We start from the raw sequence: 18,730 nt of genomic DNA, 5'->3' as shown, positions 1-18,730 counted from the left end.
ACTATATATGATTTCCTAAAAAAAATTGCTAAAAAAAATTCAACTGCCTAGGCGCCGCTAATCATATAAAAAATTGCTGAAAAAATGCCTACCACCACTGCCTCCCGCCATTTACAACACTGGTTCAAATTAATTGATGAGAAAAGTATTCATAGTTGTTTCTTGTGAATCAAGTTAAGGATGAGTTGGTATGTGTCTTATATGGAAAAAAGTTGATTCACATCAACCACTATTTTGATTAATTAATAATCATCAAAGTTAAAATGTATAAATGAATTGAAAGATCGAATGATCTGACAACACCATGTGGAAAATCTGAGGGAGGGTGTAATTTTTTTTGCCATACATACACTTACTGTTAGGCTGTCTCAATCTCTCTTCTTAGACATTTGTTTGTCCCGAATTTCAGCAGTTAAATCCTGAGTTTAAGACTAAAAATCTTATCCTTGTAGCCTAGATGTTATTGGTGATAAATTATACACATTGGTTTCTTTTGTGATATCTTCTCCTACTTTCGTAGAAGATATTTCATGAATAATTAATGAAAAAAATCGTATTCACATTTTTTTGCTGGTATCAAAGTCATATTTTTTCAGAGAGAAAATGAAAGCCAAATCTAATCTGCTGTTGCAGCTACTTAATACCACGGCAGAAGCTGATAAAATTGTGCAGCTAAAATTTTTATGTTTCAACAACCAAGCCAACAAACTATTCTTCAACGAAATTTTTTCAATAAAAAATAAATCAGAAAAAAACTGCAATTGAAATATTCTGCTTCAGCCAAACACCGTTTTGGCTATGTCCAGTTTGTGACTTGTGAAAATTCTCCCAAGAAAGGGTAGAAAAATACATTTGCTCTTTCCTTCCAAAGAAAGAAAATTTTATCTTAAAGAAACTAATATTGTTCAATGTGTTGGAGCATTTAGGCTTGCTTGCACCACCATCATATTCCAATAAGAGGTATCTCAGTAGCTCATGTTCTATAGCCATTTTGTCACCTGAATTCACCTTACTGTTTAGCATGAAAGAGCAATTACCAAATGAAAATAGTAGCATGAACATAGTTTTTAACAGCCACATGACAGCATGAGGCACACCAGGTTTTGGTCCGTGTGCTTGTGGATATCTTTGGTGCATTGGCCTTGCATAGGTGTGAGCATAAAGGAATGGGTTTGAACACCTCGTAGCAGGCCTTAGTCCATGCCCATGCATGCCTGGGTCTCGGATTTTTTCCCTTATGGGTGTTATGTTTGCATATAATAAATACAAAAGCCCAACCTACAGCCTTCAACCAAAACCCACTTAGCCATTGGCCAACGGTGGCAGCAATTCCGCCGATCTGTATTTTTTATTTTTGTAGCTTTTTGGGTTGATTTTTGCGCTTATATTTAATATTTTTTATACATTTTACATATATTACATATAACAATAAACACAGCAGCCTAACCAACAGGCTTCAACCCATACCCGCTTTGGTGTCTGTGGCAGCGACTCAACCGATTTCTGTAGTTATTGTTGTAGCACTTTCGGGTGATGTTTGCGCTTCTATTTAATTTTTATACTTTTAAGTAAATCTTTAAAGTTCGGTGTTGACATTGTACTGGCCAGACTTTTGACCACATGAAGGTGGTGCTCGGGAATCTGAATGAATAATGCTTATTTGGGAGTGATTTTATTAGAGAAAAAATTGTCATTTGAATTTTGATCTTTGTCCAAGATTGAGGCATATGATGTTTCAACTTGAGAGGAAGTGTTGAAAAATTAAGTTGATCCGAATTTAGTCAACTAAATCTTGAATTTAAGGACTCAAATCTAGTTGTAGCCTAATATTACTGGTGAGCTAATCTGGAGATTAGTTTCCTTCTTTGTGATATAATCTCGTAATTTATTGGAAGATATATGCCTGTATGTACATGTACAGTAATTTCATAAGCATTTCTTGTATGTATGACATGTAAGGAGTTTGAAAATTTCGAATTAATTTTTCACATCATATCAGCAGCAGGAAGGGTAAAATGCATATTCTTTAAGATTTTGGTGTCCTTTTTTCTCCCATGATTATTGACATGTTTTTCCACTCTGCTTTTTATTTATTTATTTGTTTGACAAATTATTTCTGGTGCTTGTTGCCCTCTCCCTTTCGTTCATGTCTATATTTTTGCCCATTGGTTTGGGCTGTCTACTGCTGGAACAATGATTTTTTTTTTTCCATTTACTAGTATGGTCGATTTCTTGATTTTCATTGTGTGCACATATTTTCCATCAGAGGTTTTCTTAGGAATGACATGTTTTTGTGATTGTCATACTATTTCAGTTGTCTGAACTTGTGACAATGGAAGGATATGGTGATTGGATACGATTGGTTGCTGAGTTCACATCCAAATCTTTGCAGTCCTGGCAGGTGAGTTGTTTCAAAATTGATGTGGCATAAACTATATCTAAATTGGCTTGATATTGTTCTCAGTGAATAATTTCTGCCCTCAAGTAATGGACACAGCGTCATGCTTCTATCGCTAAAATTGTCAATAAAATTAATGGAGTTTGCACCTTCTTGTAGTGGGCCAGTAGCAGCGTGTATTATCTTTTAGGGCTCTGGTCTAGGTTGGTGAGTTCTGTACCCTACCTGAAGGGTGACGCACCTAGCTTGCTCGACGAATTTGTGCCTAAAATCTCTGAAGGATTTATCACTTCAAGATTGGATTCTGCTCAGGTAACAAATTGTTTCTTTTGCATTACATAAAGTTTCTGGTACCAATATATTTGTCATTTCTCCTTGTTTGTAGGGTGGCCTGCCAGATGATGTATCAGAGCATCCTCTGGATAATGTTGACCTTCTTCAAGACCAGCTGGATTGCTTTCCTAACCTCTGCAGATTTCAGGTTACAAACTTGATTAGTTGATTTCGATATCTCTCCATGCACACACACACTCGATTAATTTTCTAATCTCTGTTATTTCTCTCTGCTTGTTTCAGTATGAAAGCAGTAGCTTGTTTATTATCAACATCCTAGAGCCTATTTTACAAATGTACATGGTATGCAGATATTTATTCAAGTTAAACTTTTGTTACGCTGGATTTTCACCTGATCTTCTGACTATACGTGCTTAATATTTTAAAACATTTTGTTCTCTTTGATAGGAAAGAGCGCAGCTTCAGACTGGGGATAATAGTGAACTTTCTGTAGTTGAAGCCAAGCTTGCTTGGATTGTACATATAATTGCTTCTATTTTAAAAATAAAGCAGAGTGTTGGGTGCAGGTGACGTGCATCTTTTTTTAGTCTTAATATCCTACTGTCTTGTTAGTATTTTGGTTCTTTTGGGTGTGATTTTAATATTTTTTGTTTGATTTTTCAAATACAGTGTTGAATCACAAGAGGTACTGGACGCCGAACTTTCAGCTCGTGTTTTGCGACTTGTAAATGTTGCTGATAGTGGATTACACAGCCAGGTAACCCATAAAAAATAGTCATGTTGACTGTTAACTGTTGTATTTCCTTAGACTTTACACTGAAGTAAGTTACATGAAAGTTTCTTGAGTTTATGCTTGATTACACTGACACACTCTTTGGTTTGGAAAATAACAACACACCCCAAGTTGGATAAAAGTTACCCTTACATTCCTGGTGGAACTGTACTAAAAATTCGTGATTGACATCATCAATATTTTTTCCAACTTCCCACTTTTACCTTATTAGTGTTATAATTTGAAATTAAATGTCACTGTAAGTATGTAATGGGCAAGAATTAAGGACAAACTACTGATATCAAGGATGATATGGTGGAAGATTCGAAAATAAGAAATTGATTAGAAGGATTTTATTTAGTTTCCTTATTTAATAATAGTGTGCATGCTAGCCATTAATTGGGGGATTACGTCAGATTTCATGCTACGGAAATTAATTGTCTTCCTTCTATTTAAATGGCTATTGTTGCAAGGAATAAAGACATCCAGAATTCTAAATAATATAGTGAATGTGAGATCACGAGGTTCTCTCAAAACGAGCCTCGAAACCCTATCCAAAATACATTGATCATCCCATTACATGATCCAAACCTGGGACCCTAACAAATTATTTTAAGGGTTAGTTATTTGAAACCTCAAGTTATAATTCTGATACCTCATGTACTGCTTCAGTGATGACCTCTGAGATTAGTCAATGACATAACTTTCTTACAGTTTTAGACTTGAATAAGAACAAGAATTTCCTACGTGTTAAAGCGAGGTTTTCGGTTTAATATTTGCTTTAGTCCACATATTTTGAACTCCTGTGGTGCAATATAATTATTTAAATCTCAATTTTTTTTTGATAAGAAACTAAAATATTATTAATAATGTGAAATGATTTTGAATACAAACATTGAACCAGTGGTCAACAAAAGCGTGCTATTTTGTTCCTGAGTTTTTTAAAACTTCTTGCTTTTGTCTATTGTTGATATGAGTAGGGTCATGACAAGATTTTTTTTGATTGCGGATCACTTGTCCGCCTATTGTACTCAATAGTTTTCCCGTATTTAATATAATATTGTTTCTTATAAATATTTTTTTTAAAACTTCTTTGGGGCATTACCTGGGTGTTATGAAACAAGTACTATCTTTCCTTCTATGCTGAAGAATTCTTGTCATTTTTGCATGTGACAGAGATATGGTGAATTAAGCAAGCAAAGACTCGATCGAGCAATACTTACCTTTTTCCAGAGTTTCAGGAAGTCTTATGTCGGTGACCATGCTATGCATTCATCAAAGGTTACATCACATTTGCACTTAATGAGTATAAGTTTATTTACCCTGGCATCATTTATCAAATGCTTTTTTTCTTGGTGCAGCAGTTGTATGCCCGATTATCTGATCTTATTGGACTTAATGATCATCTTTTGCTGTTGGATTTTTTTATTCGCAAAGTTGCAACGAACCTCAAGTGTTATACGGAGGTGAATGTTTTTTATGTTTGTCTTTCTTGTGATTTTGTTCGATGAACTTTTCTTTGTATCTCAAATTTGTTTTGCTGCAGTGTGAGGAGGTTATTGATCACACATTGAGTTTGTTTTTGGAGCTGGCATCTGGGTTCGATTTTTTCTTTCAATCTATATAAATATTATTGATTTGGTCTTCTTTAGTGTGCTTTTTTAATACCCAGTCCTTGTGTTTTTTCTTTCCTATTTTTGCAGTTATATGACTGGAAAACTACTTCTCAAGTTGGACACTGTCAAGTTCATAGTTGCAAATCACACTGTAAGATATCCCTTATTGATTTTTTGTCTGGTTAAGTGTTGATCTGTTAACTTAAAGTTTGCTGATGTGGACCCCTATCCTTTATAACTGTACTTACTATTTCTCTCTGGATTCCTATATTCAGAGGGAACATTTTCCATTTCTGGAGGAAAATAGATGTTCTCGCAGCCGAACAACGTTCTATTACACTATTGGCTGGTTAATATTCCTGGAGGACAGCGCTCTGGTCTTTAAGTCTTCAATGGATCCTCTGCTGCAGGTATAGTGCTATTCCATTCCCTGCCTCCTCTTCTTCTTCTTTCTGCATTTATCTCTGTAAATTTTTCGGAGACAGTAATATAAATTTTGCTCGTATTTACAACTTAATTTTAAGAGATGAACCTTTTTTCAATAGAAGAGTGTGTCATACTGTATCTGCTGAGTTAGTTTACGCTACTAAATTGAGGATATCAAGTCAGAGAGAAATCTTTAACAAACAAATCCCACTAGTGGGATTTACATGCCTAACCCTCACTTGGTTTTGTGGTTTCTAAATGAATATAAATGAGAAAAGAAAATCGCTGTAGTTTCTACACTCCAAAGAAGAGACTTTATGAAAAGAAGAGAAGGTTTGGTATTTTTGCTCAGTTGTTATTACTCATTGTCATCATCAATTTGATGTGATTCATTTTTCCTTTAATGTTGGAATCAACAAAAGTTTATCGTGTATAATACAGCTTTTCATCAATTTGGAATCAACACCTGACTCTTTGTTTCGAACCGACTCTGTGAAATATGTATTAATTGGGTTGATGAGAGATCTAAGGGGGATTGCAATGGCCACCAACAGGTTAGTGCTAATTGTTATGCATTACGTGGCCTGGTAGCATATTCAATAGCTTGCATCATCTACTACTGTCTTCTTTATTTCCAGTCGCAGAACCTATGGGCTTCTCTTTGATTGGATTTATCCTGCTCACATGCCAATTCTGCTAAGGGGAATCTCACATTGGTCTGATACACCAGAAGTTAGCTCTCTTTCTCAATCGGTTCTTAACTACTACATTATTTAATTTTTATTTTCTTCCTTTTATTACTTTGAAATAAAAAGATCAAAGTGGCTGTATAAGACCTAATTATTTGTTGTTTAAGGTCCAGCATGTCTTGCATAGAATGCTGGATCTTCAGAATTGTAATTGAAAGGACGAAAAATAATGTAACTACTTTTATTCATTCTGCCATAGCAATAACCACTGAAAGGCCATGCATTAGTAGATATTAATTATGAAAAGGTTAACAGCTGTTATCACGGGAAGAAAGATCAGAAAGTCCTGCCACCATAGTGCACTGTTGAAGGTGCAGGTCTATTATGACATAAAGATTTGGGATTTGGTCTCAATTAGGGGTGCAAACGAACCGAATCGAGCCGAATAATAGTAAAAAATTCAGGCTCGAATTCGGCTCGATTTAAGTATATTCGAGTTCGAGCTCGATTCGAAGCTCGAAAATTTCAAATATTTTGGCTCGATCTCGGCTCGAAATATTTGAACCTATTCGTGAACTATTCGAACTATTGCTCGGATATTATGGTTCAAAAAGCTCGAAATGTCCGAAAAAGTTCGAAATGTATATATATTTATTACATACTAATTATATTATATTAATAAAATATTAGGCTTGCGAACTATTCACGAACTATCGAACAAATTAATTTTGGCTCGAGCTCGGCTCGAAAAAAAGTTCGAACATGTTCGGGTTCGGCTCGAGTTCGATAAGTTCGAATACGAATCAAATATGTATCGAGCAGACTCAAAAAGCTCGCGTACTGCCTCGATTCGTTTACACCCCTCAATTCAAAACCATAGATTGGAGTTGCTATTTCCGTATAATTCTGTGGGCATTTGTAGTTTGCTCCGGAAACCAGTTACATCGTAGATGAAAAATGAGGACTAAATCATTTTGCTCTATATATTGGCTTTTTTATGGCCGTTGGCCGGGAGACGCATGTCGCTTCTAGACTTTTGAGAAGAGTTCCTGTATGTGGAACAAACCTCAAGGAAGGTTGATGTATTTCTCGTTTAGATACTGCATTACAACTGTTGCCATTTGCATTATTTTAATCATTTACCGTCTAATACGAGATTATAACATCTCTACTGCTTCACATAGGTGACAACTCCGTTGCTGAAATTCATGGCCGAGTTTGTGTTAAACAAAGCTCAACGTTTGACTTTTGATACTTCATCTCCGAATGGCATACTTCTTTTCAGAGAAGTTAGCAAACTGCTAGTTGCATATGGCTCAAGGGTTTTAACACTTCCAAATGTTACTGACATATATGCCTTCAAATACAAAGGAATATGGATTTGTTTAACCATTCTTTCCAGAGGTAAAGGTCCTTGGCCTCAGGCTTGGAAATAAATTTAGGTTGTTTTTTTGGAGTTTAATATGGTCTTTATTACCGAAATACTGTTTCACTTGATATCCTTCTAACTTCATTAATCGAAATACTGTTTCACTTGATATCCTTCTAACTTCATTAATCGAAATACTGTTTCACTTGATATCCTTCTAACTTCATTAATCGGTCTTCCATATCTTAGATTTCTCGGTTTTAAGCATATATATTATACTTTAGGATATGAGAGTTCGTGCTTTGATAATCTCTATTAAAGTTTTGTTTGTCAATTGTCATGCAGGTGATCAGTTCTCTTTCTTATTTTTAGATTTCTAAGAACATGATCTAATATAGCAGTGTTCACTCTTCCATTTTGTTTTACAATCCAGTATGTACATTGAGGTTATGACATATTAATGTGTAGAGCTCTTATCTAGCTCTTAGGTAGCTCTCTGTGTACCAATTCTATTGATTGGATCTTTAATTTCTCCTCACAGTGCAGTCAGATGTTACCAATATCTTGGAACGGAAGATAGTTCTTGAGTAACATAAACAGAAGAAACACTTAAAAAAGATAGTTCCTAATCAGTGTTCCTCTCCAAATATCTTCGTTTTTTCCAAATTTCTAAATGCATAGAACCAGGATAAGTGGTTGCATTCGTAGCTGGATAGCCAGCTGGACGATCTAACATTTTTTGGGTATCTTGTTTCATTTATTTTTGACTTCTAAAATATCTCTTCTTTTCATGGAATGACAGCACTTGCTGGAAATTATGTGAATTTTGGTGTGTTTGAACTGTACGGAGATAGAGCACTCGCTGATGTACTTGATATTGCCCTTAAGATGACTCTATCAATTCCACTCTCTGACATTTTGGCTTACAGAAAGGTTTGTCCGTGTTTCTGATATTTTTTTGGAAGATTTCATGGTTATTACTCGAAGCACATTACTGCCACTCTGTCTCCACATTGGACTGTGCCTTTGTGACCAACTTACTCAAACTTGTGTTCTTATCTGTTCATGCAATGGCCCAGTAGCTAGACTAGTGGGTTTTCCTTTCAGTTTTGAATCTGGTATGCTGCAGGGAAAACTACTGGAAAATAAGGAAAATTGCTTCCAACTTTATTATTGTATTTTTCATTTCATCGCAGCCATATTTCCGTGTATACTTGAAAAGGTAGCTAGAAATGCAAGTGAATCCAGGAGTCGTAGTTCTTGGAAAGCACATCAGTGACCAAATATTAAGTATAGTTTAAACAAAGTTGTTATTTAAAGTATACCCCTCCGGTTCTGCAGAGTGACAAAAAAAAATCAAAACGTTAAGTATAGGATAATATAGGCACCCATTTCTTTTTCTTTTATGAAGCTGTAATTGCTTGATCAGATTGTTGTCCATGAGGTTTTCTCACAATTTTCTTATTCCCTGCAGTTAACGAAGGCTTACTTTGCCTTTGTGGAGGTTCTGTTTAACAGCCATCTTGTTTTTGTGTTGAGCCTTGATATACACACCTTCACTCATATTGTTGGTTCACTTGAGTCAGGTCTCAAAGGTCTTGATGCTGGTATCTCCTCTCAGGTTTGTTGGATGAATCTATTCCTAACGCACTGTAAATAATTATTTATATCATTACATATGTAACTCCTATTTTAGCTTTTTTCATGAGTCTTCAATCTGTAATGCAGATGAACTTTTCTTCCTCTATTTTTTGCGTCTTTCTGTTTGTTCATGTTCATTTGTGCACGCATGTTAAGTGGACTCAGATACATGCATGGTTGAACAGGAATTCATAAATAGTACTTGCTGTTGGTAGTTTTACCATTTTTATTGATGATGATTTGTGATCACAAAGCTCAAGAAATGGGTTGTATGTCATACTACAACACGGCTCGTAGGCAAAAGGTCCTTTGTTATCAGTTAATGATGATTTGTGATCACAAAGCTCAAGAAATGGATTTGGATGAGAGAGTGTAATTAGTTCACCCGCTCAACTCCAGCAGTGTTGGGTGTGTTTGCTTGGAATTTGGGTACACCTCAAGATGTATTTTAATGAAATTTTCCGAACTCATCACTTTCATTTTTTCCTCCAAAATTTTTTATTCTACAAATCATTTCAGAATTCAAATCAATCATTTAAAACATAATAATTACAAAATGATTATTCTCTCTATCTATCTTTTTCTACCAATCTTTATCTCATGTTACTTTTTCATACAATCATTAATCACTATATTTATTTCTACACATCACCTCAATTTTCAATGTTGGTATAGTGGGTTTGACAAAACCATTTGTCATGGACTCATGGTAAATTAGGGAGAATTAGGGTACATGAGCAAATTCCGACTCTTTCACTTGGGAATATTTCTTTAACTCTTCAAAATTTTGGTGATAAAGAAAGAAAGCTGCCTTTTATTGCTGTCATTTCATTGTGCAAATTAATTTCTTGGCGGAATCACTTTTATTTAGTGCATCTGAAATGCAATCTTAGAAGGGGATCAAATACTTTTACGTTGTTTTTGATACATGCATATATGCTAGGCTGCTTCGTTCAGTTTGCGTGGGATCTTGAAATTCACTCTATTTCTGGTGATTGACTCATTGGGAAGTAGGGATGGCAACGGGCCGGGTTCGGGGTGGGTTTGGGCAAACCCGAGACCCGCCCCGCCAACCCGTGGACCCGCCCCGCCCCGCCTCGTGGGCCCGGCGGGTCCAATCCGGGTTAGACCCGTTGGACCCGTCAAATTAAATATAATTTTAATTTTATTAAATAAAAAATTAAATAAGTTAAAAATTTAACAAATCATCATTAAATTTATTTTTTTAATTTATATTAATAATATTTAGGACAAAAAATATTTCTATAAGTTAAAATATATCATTTTTTATTTAATTAATAATTAATAATAAAAAAAAATCATAATAATATATTTTCATATTAAAAATATCATAATATATTAAAATTATTTAAATTCAAAAATATTATAAACTCAAATTAAGGATAAAATATGGATTATGTAATATAAATAATATAATTATATATTATTAATATATATACATGTATATTTTATATTTATATTTAATATATATATATTTGGCGGGGCGGGTTTGGCCAAACCCGAGACCCGCCCCGGACCCGCATGTGGACCCGCTTGGCCGGGTCTAAACCCGCCCCACCGGGCCGGGTTCAATGCGGGGCCGGGTTTAGACCCGACCCATTGCCATCCCTATTGGGAAGAAGGATGAAGGATTGTACTAATATTTTCTTTATTGTTGCCACCACCAAAATATCTGGCTTTACAGTGACCTGGCTGCATGTGTTTGTGGTGGTTAACTTTCTGCACGATAATCTGCAAATGTTATGATGTGTGAATGAATCATTATCATTTACTGGGATGATTCAGTTTAGACAACATTGATATTTGAATGTGCTATAGTTTAATGCATTCTTTTGAGCAAATTTTTATCTGTCTTTTACTGAATTTTATATTTCCATTTTCTGTGCAGTGTGCATCGGCCATTGATAATTTGGCCGCTTTCTATTTCAACAACATTACCATGGGGGAGGCTTCAACATCACCAGCTGCTATTAATCTTGCGAGGCACATATCAGAATGCCCAGCACTACTACCTGAAGTAAGTTGTGTTTTCTACTTTTAGCTCAATTTTTTTGGATTTGTCTCCATTAATTTGAGCAATTTTGAACCCTGGCAACAAGCTTGAATCTCATTACTATTCGTCTCTCTTTACATCTCTTAAACACTGAGTAGCAGTGCAGTCATAGTTATCCACATTTCTTCTCCCTAGCAGTAATATTTTCAGTCACTATTTAAAATGATGATTCACAACTATTGGAGAGGAAAATATTTTCTCTGGGTTTGTTGCCATTCGTACATAGCACGTAACGGGTATATATTTGATAACACAAATATAGTTTTTTCCCCCTTATATTACATTGTGGGTATTTGCTTTATTTAGTGATAAAACCTAATAAATACTTGGCATGACCTAATATAACTATCAACCAGTTAGAAACATGTCTATATTGAAAAATATGGTTTGAAATCTGTACATTATGAAATCTCTCTGAAAATTAAACTTACCCTACCCCTCCCAAACATCCCCCTAAAATTTGTCTATGTCAACATTCCTCTTCGACACATCCCATGAATGTATCTCATAAAGCGCTGATGTCTTCTCAAGACTCCAGAAAGCAATTCGTTGACTCCTAAATGGCCAGCCTCCACAAGAATGCGCACATTGTCTACTTGTGGTAAAGTACAGAATCTCTATAAGGGAAGAGAATAATTCTTATTGACTGAATTAAGCGTACAAGTTACACCCTAATATATACAAAGAAATAACAGAATATCTAAATATCAAATCCTATGAAACCCTTATTTAAACATTGAATAAATATCTTATCCAATCTATTTAAATCTTCAACACTCCCCCTCAAGCTTGGCGGTAGATGTTTGACATGCCGAGCTTGGATTTCAATTCTTCAAAGTTTGGTCGATGGAGGGCTTTTGTCAAGATATCGGCCAGCTGCATGTGAGAGGGAATATAGTGGAGATCAACTACCTTTTTCTCAATCTTTTCGGTTATGAAATGTCTGTCTATTTCCACATGCTTGGTTCGGTCATGGTGGACTGGATTCTTGGCAATTTTTAATGCCGCTTGGTTGTCATACATCAGATCTATTGGATGACTGCCTCCCATCTTCAGTTCATTGAGCAGCATTTTAAGCCACATGTCTTCACAAATTCCATTGGATAAAGCACGGAATTCAACTTCTGCACTACTTCGAGCGACAGCTGGTTGTTTCTTGCTTCTCCATGTCACTAGATTACCCCATACAAACGAGCAGTATCCAGATGTAGAGCGTCTATCAACAAGACAACCTGCCCAATCAGCATCACTGTAGACTCTATTATTTCTTAATGTAGTCTAGTCGAAGAGCAACCTTTTTCCAGATGTTCCCTTCAGGTATCTCAGTACTCGATATACAGCTTCCATGTGTTCTTCAGTGGGTTTAGTCATGAACTGACTGACAATACTCACAATGTATCTAATGTCAGGTTGGGTGTAATAGATAAATCAATTTACCAACCAATCGTTGGTATCTTCCTTTGTCAACAAGTGTTCTATCTCCATTCATCCCTATTTTCACGTTTGGATCCATTGGGGTATCAACTGGTTTGCAACCTATCATTCCTGTCTCTTTGAGTAGGTCCAGAACATACTTTCTTTGCCAAATTGAGATTCCGTGAGATGATCTAGCCACTTCCATACCCAGAAAATATTTAAGATGTCCCAGATCTTTGATTTCAAACTCGTTTGAAAGGACACCTTTTACACGGGTCATTTCTGCTTTATGATTTCTTGTGAGGACGATGTCATCCACATAGACAATCTGAGGAGTGGTCATTCCCTCAATGTGTTTGACAAATAAGTGTGATCTGACTGACACGGTAGGTATCCTTATTTTTTCAACACATTTGTAAACCGATGAAACCAAGCCCGAGGTGACTATTTAAGGCCGTACAGAGACTTCTTCAACCTGCATACTTTGTTTCTCACGGCTTCTGTCACAAATCCTGAAGGAATTTCCATGTACACCTCTTCCTCCAGCTCCCCATTGAGGAATGCATTTTTAACATCTAGTTGGAATAATGGCCAGTCAAGGTTGACAGCAATTGATAGGAGCACCCTGACTGTGTTGAGTCTTGCAACAGGAGCAGGTATAGAGGGGATCGAGGGGATCGAGGTTTCACACATACAATTTGCTGACAACTCACTATTTTTTGTGAAGGACGAAGGACATTTGAGATTTCTGAAGGACATGCTGCTATCATTTTGTGACATGTCGGGTTTAAAAATAAACTTAGAGAAGAGTGCTTTGTTGAGCATTAACTACGAGGCTGAAGTAGAAATGGAGATGGCAACTGAGTTTGGTTGTGGGTTGGAGTCTTGGCCCATTCAATACCTAGGGGTTCCTTTGGGAGGAAATCCAGTCAGAGTCTCCTTTTGGGAACCAGTAATGTTTAAATTGACAAAAAAACTAGCAAGTTGGAAGAAAGCTTTCCTATCGAGGGGAGGGATACTTACGTTGATATCGGCGGTTATGAATGCCATACCGTTGTATTACTTGTCGCTATTTAGAATCCCAAGAAGGGTAGCTGAGTTCATGGAGAAGCTAATGAGGTATTTTTTGTGGGATGGACCGGACGGAGACAAACACAACCACTTGATAGCATGGGATAAGATTAACATCCCGAAATACAGAGGTGGTTTGGGAATTGGAAACATTCGCTTGAGGAATAAAGCTTTGTTGGGTAAATGGTGGTGGCGTTTTTCAAAGGAAGGGAATACACTGTGGAAGAGAATCGTAGTCAGCAAATACGGGTTGCAAGATAATGGTTGGGACGCGGGGCTGACAAGGAATAACACCTTTCGGAGTCCTTGGAAGTTCATATCTAGGATTTATCCGGCTTTTATCCAATCTTTGAGGTTAGTGGTCAAGGGGGGAGATAGAATTAGATTTTGGGAGGACTGTTGGGTAGGGCATTCTGCTTTTAAATTCCGTTTTCCTTTGCTTTTTCAGATTTCTAGATCTCACAATAAGCCAATATCTCATTTTATTTCTTTAAATCCAGCCTCTCCGTCCAGTTCATTATCTTGGGATCTCCACTTCCGTCGGGATCTTAGGGACGAGGAAATGAGTAACTTAATAGTTTTATTGGATATCTTGGGTAGGGTTATTATTTCAGAGAGGGGAGAGGACGTTAGGCTTTGGAAGTGGGATGCTTCGGGAGAGTTTTCAGTGAAATCTTTTTTTGATTCTTTCTTTCCAGAAGCTCTGTTCCTAAAATTTGATCTGTTTCGAATCATTTGGGTAGGCTGCCGACTTGTGATTTGATCCAAAAGAGGTCTCCGAAATGTCTTTTAAATCCTAATTGGTGTGTGCTGTGTAAGAAAGGGGGAGAGAGTATAGATCATCTACTGGTGAATTGTTCATTCACGAGTACCTTATGGTGGTCAGTGCTAAAGGATCTGGGATTGTTGTGGGTGACTCCAAAGACAACGAAGGATTTGTACGCAGCAGATTTGGGTTGTTCATTGGGCAAAAGAGGGAAAACTCTATGGGAAATTACAATACATTGTGTTTGTTGGAACGTATGGCTGGAAAGAAATCGAAGAATCTTCGAAGACGTAGAAGACTCGATTGAAGAGATTTGAGATAAGATCAAACTGAGAGTAGCTGTGTGGTTACATAGTTTAAATGATTTCCAAGCTTTTGCGATTTCAGATTTGTATAGGGGTTGGAGTCTGGTTTTGAATTAGCATAAATCTTCATATTAAACGCCTAGACTAACTCGTGGACCTCTGGTCCACATTTGTATGTAACTTTTTCCATTTGGAACTGGTATCATAGAAGTATCTTCGACTGGTTGACTTTGTACTGGTTCTTGTTGTCTCTTCATTTGGATGACCTTTCTTTTTGAATAGACTTTGAGTGGTGTATTTGGTGGAGTTGAGTTGGGTTGTGGTACATGATCTGTTTCTGGAGAAACATGGATTGGGTCTACAAATGATGTGAGTTTCCAATTTGGAGATTCACTGGTGTTACTCTCCCCTTGAATGGAAAAATTGGGGTAAAAATGTAACGTCCCAAACTCTTCTGGAACGTTACTGATCATACATTCTTAAAAATAACGTTGCGAAAAAATTTGCCGAAAATAAAAATCTTCTTCATAAATAAAAATATTTAAAAATGCATCCACAAAAACGTGAATAAACTCTTTGCGGTAATGACAACATGGCCATCGAAAGAAAGTATTGAAACTTGTTCCACCTCTCATCAGAACAAAAACATAATTTGTTTGCTCAAAAACTAATCATATAACATTGCACTCATGCATCCCGCGCCGGACCGACCCCCGACTCCTCTTCATGTCTAAGTCATCGATGAAAGCATCAACATTCTCGTTACCTGCAACATTCAAGTTATAGTGAGTCTAAAGACTCTGCAAGAACATGCATAAAAAGATCTTATTTAAACTTCAGATGAGAAAAGAAATAACTTGTAATTCTTCATGCAAAGACATAACATGAACATAACTTAATTTGACCAAAACATGAAACTTTTGGGGGTGATGAAATATGTGTATTGTGGCAACCGTCATAAGAGCACATCATAAGTTTCCGTGATCACAGTAGTTGTACAACAAGCATATGACTTTCGTCCTTAAACTTTCATTCTTTGGATAGCCGCTCCGAAACTCATCCCGAAATGCATACCCCGTGTAACCATCCTGTGAGCCATAGTTTGGATAGCCGCTTCGGAGCTCATACCGAAGTGCATACCCCGTGTAATCACCACAAAAAGCATACTACATCAAAATTTTTTTCATGCATCATATCCTTCATTGTAACATATCATATCATGACATCGTCATACGCCTCGTAACTTCATAAAATCATGCTCTTAAAACTTTTCGTGATATAATCATGCATAAAAATACTTCAAAACATTTCAATATAAAATAGCTTTCGTGAAGAAAAATCACATAAAGATGCATTACGCAACTTAACCGATCCATGTGAGTCGTTCCGTCCTTCCCGAACATTTAAACTTGAAACTTTTTGCATAAAAACTCTTTCAAATACTTAAAATATCTTAATAGACCATAAATATGCATTTAGAACTCAAAATGACACGAGTACAAAATTCTGGACAGCGCAGGGGCGCACCTTCTGCGCGCTCTAGCGAATCCCCGCGCGCTCTTGCGCCCAAAGTGGCCGCTCGAGCGCGTTCAGGCAGTGTCGTGCAGGTGATCGGCGCGCATGTGATCAAATCGATTTCTTTCAGTCCTTTTCGATCCTTTTCGACTCCAATACACCCAAAATTGTTGAACAACTGAAAAATAACAATCTTGGACATGTAAAACCTTCAAAATTCGAAAAGGGTTTGCCCAAAAACGACCAACATCAAATAATTTGAATCAAAACTCCACGTAATCAACACACACTAAAATTCTGATTTTTGAAACATCTAAATCCTTGAATCTCAATAAACTTTAAACAGAGTCATCAGGAACGCATCACGATTATACATCTTACTTCAAACTTTCTTCATAATCATGCATGAAAACAACATTTGCGACTTGGTTTCATATCAAAATAACTATACTCTTGAATGCCGGTTTCAAAACATTAAAAACTTGCCTGAATTCGGTTGGTTGGATTTAACTTGGAACCTTGGAAACGATCTAGCCTCGAGAGAAAATTGAAGAATCCCTGCCTTGCGAAACAGCGTTTGAACGTTAAAAGAGAATTTGGGGGAGAGTAAGCGGCGTTCCAATGAAAGAAAAGAAAAGTGTTGGAACTTTGAACGCTGCTTAAATTGTGACTAATGGGCTCAATAATTGGCCCATTAGTTGCAAATAAAACTTTTAAATTTATCTTATCAAAAAATAAAACTTTTAAATTTAATTCTTCCTTTTTAAAAATACACTACATCAACTTTATATTTTAAGCATAAAATATTTTCTTAACTCTGTTTCGAATGCTAGGCTCGTCTCTTCGGTCTAGAATTAAATTCCAATCCTGAAAACTTTAAAAATAACATAACAACACATAAAATTTCAGGCATTAAAATAAATCACATATTTTGAATATATCAATTAAATATTCATAACTACCATGCATAAAATCATTTAAATCAATTAATTTATCGTGATCAAGCTAGTGGAAAGGAACATGATTTTATGAAGTTACCCAAGATATAATAGTGGTTCATTGCGTGTGCTGGTCGTTATGGCTGGAAAGGAACAAAAGAAGTTTTGAAGGCAGTGAAGAAGCGGTGAAAAACTTTGGGACAAGATCAAATTGAGAGTATCCATTTGGGCTCACAAGGGTTCAAATTTTCAATCTTTGGCGATATTAGACTTGTATAGGGATTGTAAATTGGCTTTGATTTAGATTGATAGCTGCCTTTGTTTGCTTTGGAAACTAGTTTGCTTTTGTGGACCACTGGTCCATTGTTTGTATTCTAAGTAATTTCATATTATCAATTATATTATAGTTTCTTATAAAAAAAAATGTGTGTGTTTGAAAACTTGACAAATATCACATTGAAATAAACTTGGTGATTTATTATTAAAGAGAAATGGAAACAGTTTGGCAAGGTACATAAAGTTCGGATGACTTAATCTATAATGCCATAAAAGAATATCACATTCTTTATTGGAATTGGAATGGAAAACAAAACAGGAATCAGGAAGAGCTGGGCTTGGAATATTCTGGCCCATTCTTAAAGTTAAGGTCCATCTGGATGAGAAACAAACCAGCAGGTAGTTCAGCACTGCCAATCTTCTTCCCTGAATTCAATTCCTGGAAAAAACAAGAATCCACAGAGAATTTAGTTGTGCAATTGAGATCGGTTTTAATTTTGCTAACAGACAGCAAATTGCATTATAGACCAGGAACAAAGAGCACAACTTGTAAAGAAATATCACATGAGATATATACAGAGCCAATACCAAATACCCTTGAACTAGATCCATTAGCAATACGCACAGACCGAGAATCCCTACAAGGATTGTATGAAATAAAAAGTGAAAAATTTCCCGTCATATGTTCAGAGGCGCCCGAGTCAACAATCCACGTAGAGTTCAAATCCTGTTTGGAGAAAAATGCAAGAGAGAAGTCACCTTGAAGGACTGTTGTACCAGTACTAATAAGAAGACATTTGGGCAGAATTCTGGCTGAACAGCCGCTGAATAACATCCAACTGCGCTTGAGTGAAAGGTTGTTGTGTGGCAGTAGAGACAGAATCTGAAGCAGCGGCATTGGCACGTCATTCTCTGGCTGGTTTCCAGTCCATTGGCTTGCCATGAATGCGTCAGCAAGTGTCCAACGTGTGATTGGGTTTCTTGCATTTCTCGCACCAAGGCCTATCATTCCTTCCGCATATGCTAATTTTGAACAGGGGCAGAAATGGGCGAATTGCGAGAACCATGGTCGGAAATGGTCGAGAATGAGGGCCGACTGGAAGCAAGAGCAGAACCTTTTACTGAAGGAGAACGAGAGGAGCCCAACATCAACTTCCGTCGGCT

The 18,730-nt window shown here is 36.5% G+C and overlaps 1 protein-coding gene across 8 annotated transcripts in view; it reads left to right on the top strand.

Moving 5' to 3' along the window:
- Positions 1–18,730, top strand: part of LOC140879057 (uncharacterized) — a 50,808-nt gene that overhangs the window by 16,999 nt on the left and 15,079 nt on the right. For 7 of the 8 annotated variants that reach the window (XM_073282697.1, XM_073282698.1, XM_073282693.1 and 4 more), the window contains 17 exons: positions 2,315–2,401; positions 2,558–2,710; positions 2,784–2,879; positions 2,975–3,034; positions 3,140–3,258; positions 3,362–3,449; positions 4,641–4,745; positions 4,826–4,930; positions 5,011–5,063; positions 5,168–5,231; positions 5,356–5,490; positions 5,948–6,060; positions 6,145–6,238; positions 7,380–7,599; positions 8,367–8,497; positions 9,039–9,185; positions 11,115–11,243. In XM_073282697.1, coding sequence (XP_073138798.1) covers positions 2,315–2,401; positions 2,558–2,710; positions 2,784–2,879; positions 2,975–3,034; positions 3,140–3,258; positions 3,362–3,449; positions 4,641–4,745; positions 4,826–4,930; positions 5,011–5,063; positions 5,168–5,231; positions 5,356–5,490; positions 5,948–6,060; positions 6,145–6,238; positions 7,380–7,599; positions 8,367–8,497; positions 9,039–9,185; positions 11,115–11,243 — 1,899 coding nt within the window. The remainder of the gene's footprint in view (positions 1–2,314; positions 2,402–2,557; positions 2,711–2,783; positions 2,880–2,974; positions 3,035–3,139; positions 3,259–3,361; positions 3,450–4,640; positions 4,746–4,825; positions 4,931–5,010; positions 5,064–5,167; positions 5,232–5,355; positions 5,491–5,947; positions 6,061–6,144; positions 6,239–7,379; positions 7,600–8,366; positions 8,498–9,038; positions 9,186–11,114; positions 11,244–18,730) is intronic. The other variant, XM_073282699.1, reaches the window with a different exon arrangement.

This window comes from Henckelia pumila, chromosome 2 (genome assembly GCF_033568475.1).
Source record: "Henckelia pumila isolate YLH828 chromosome 2, ASM3356847v2, whole genome shotgun sequence".
NCBI classification, from domain to species: Eukaryota; Viridiplantae; Streptophyta; class Magnoliopsida; order Lamiales; family Gesneriaceae; genus Henckelia; species Henckelia pumila.
This window is presented reverse-complemented; position numbering and strand designations above follow the sequence as displayed.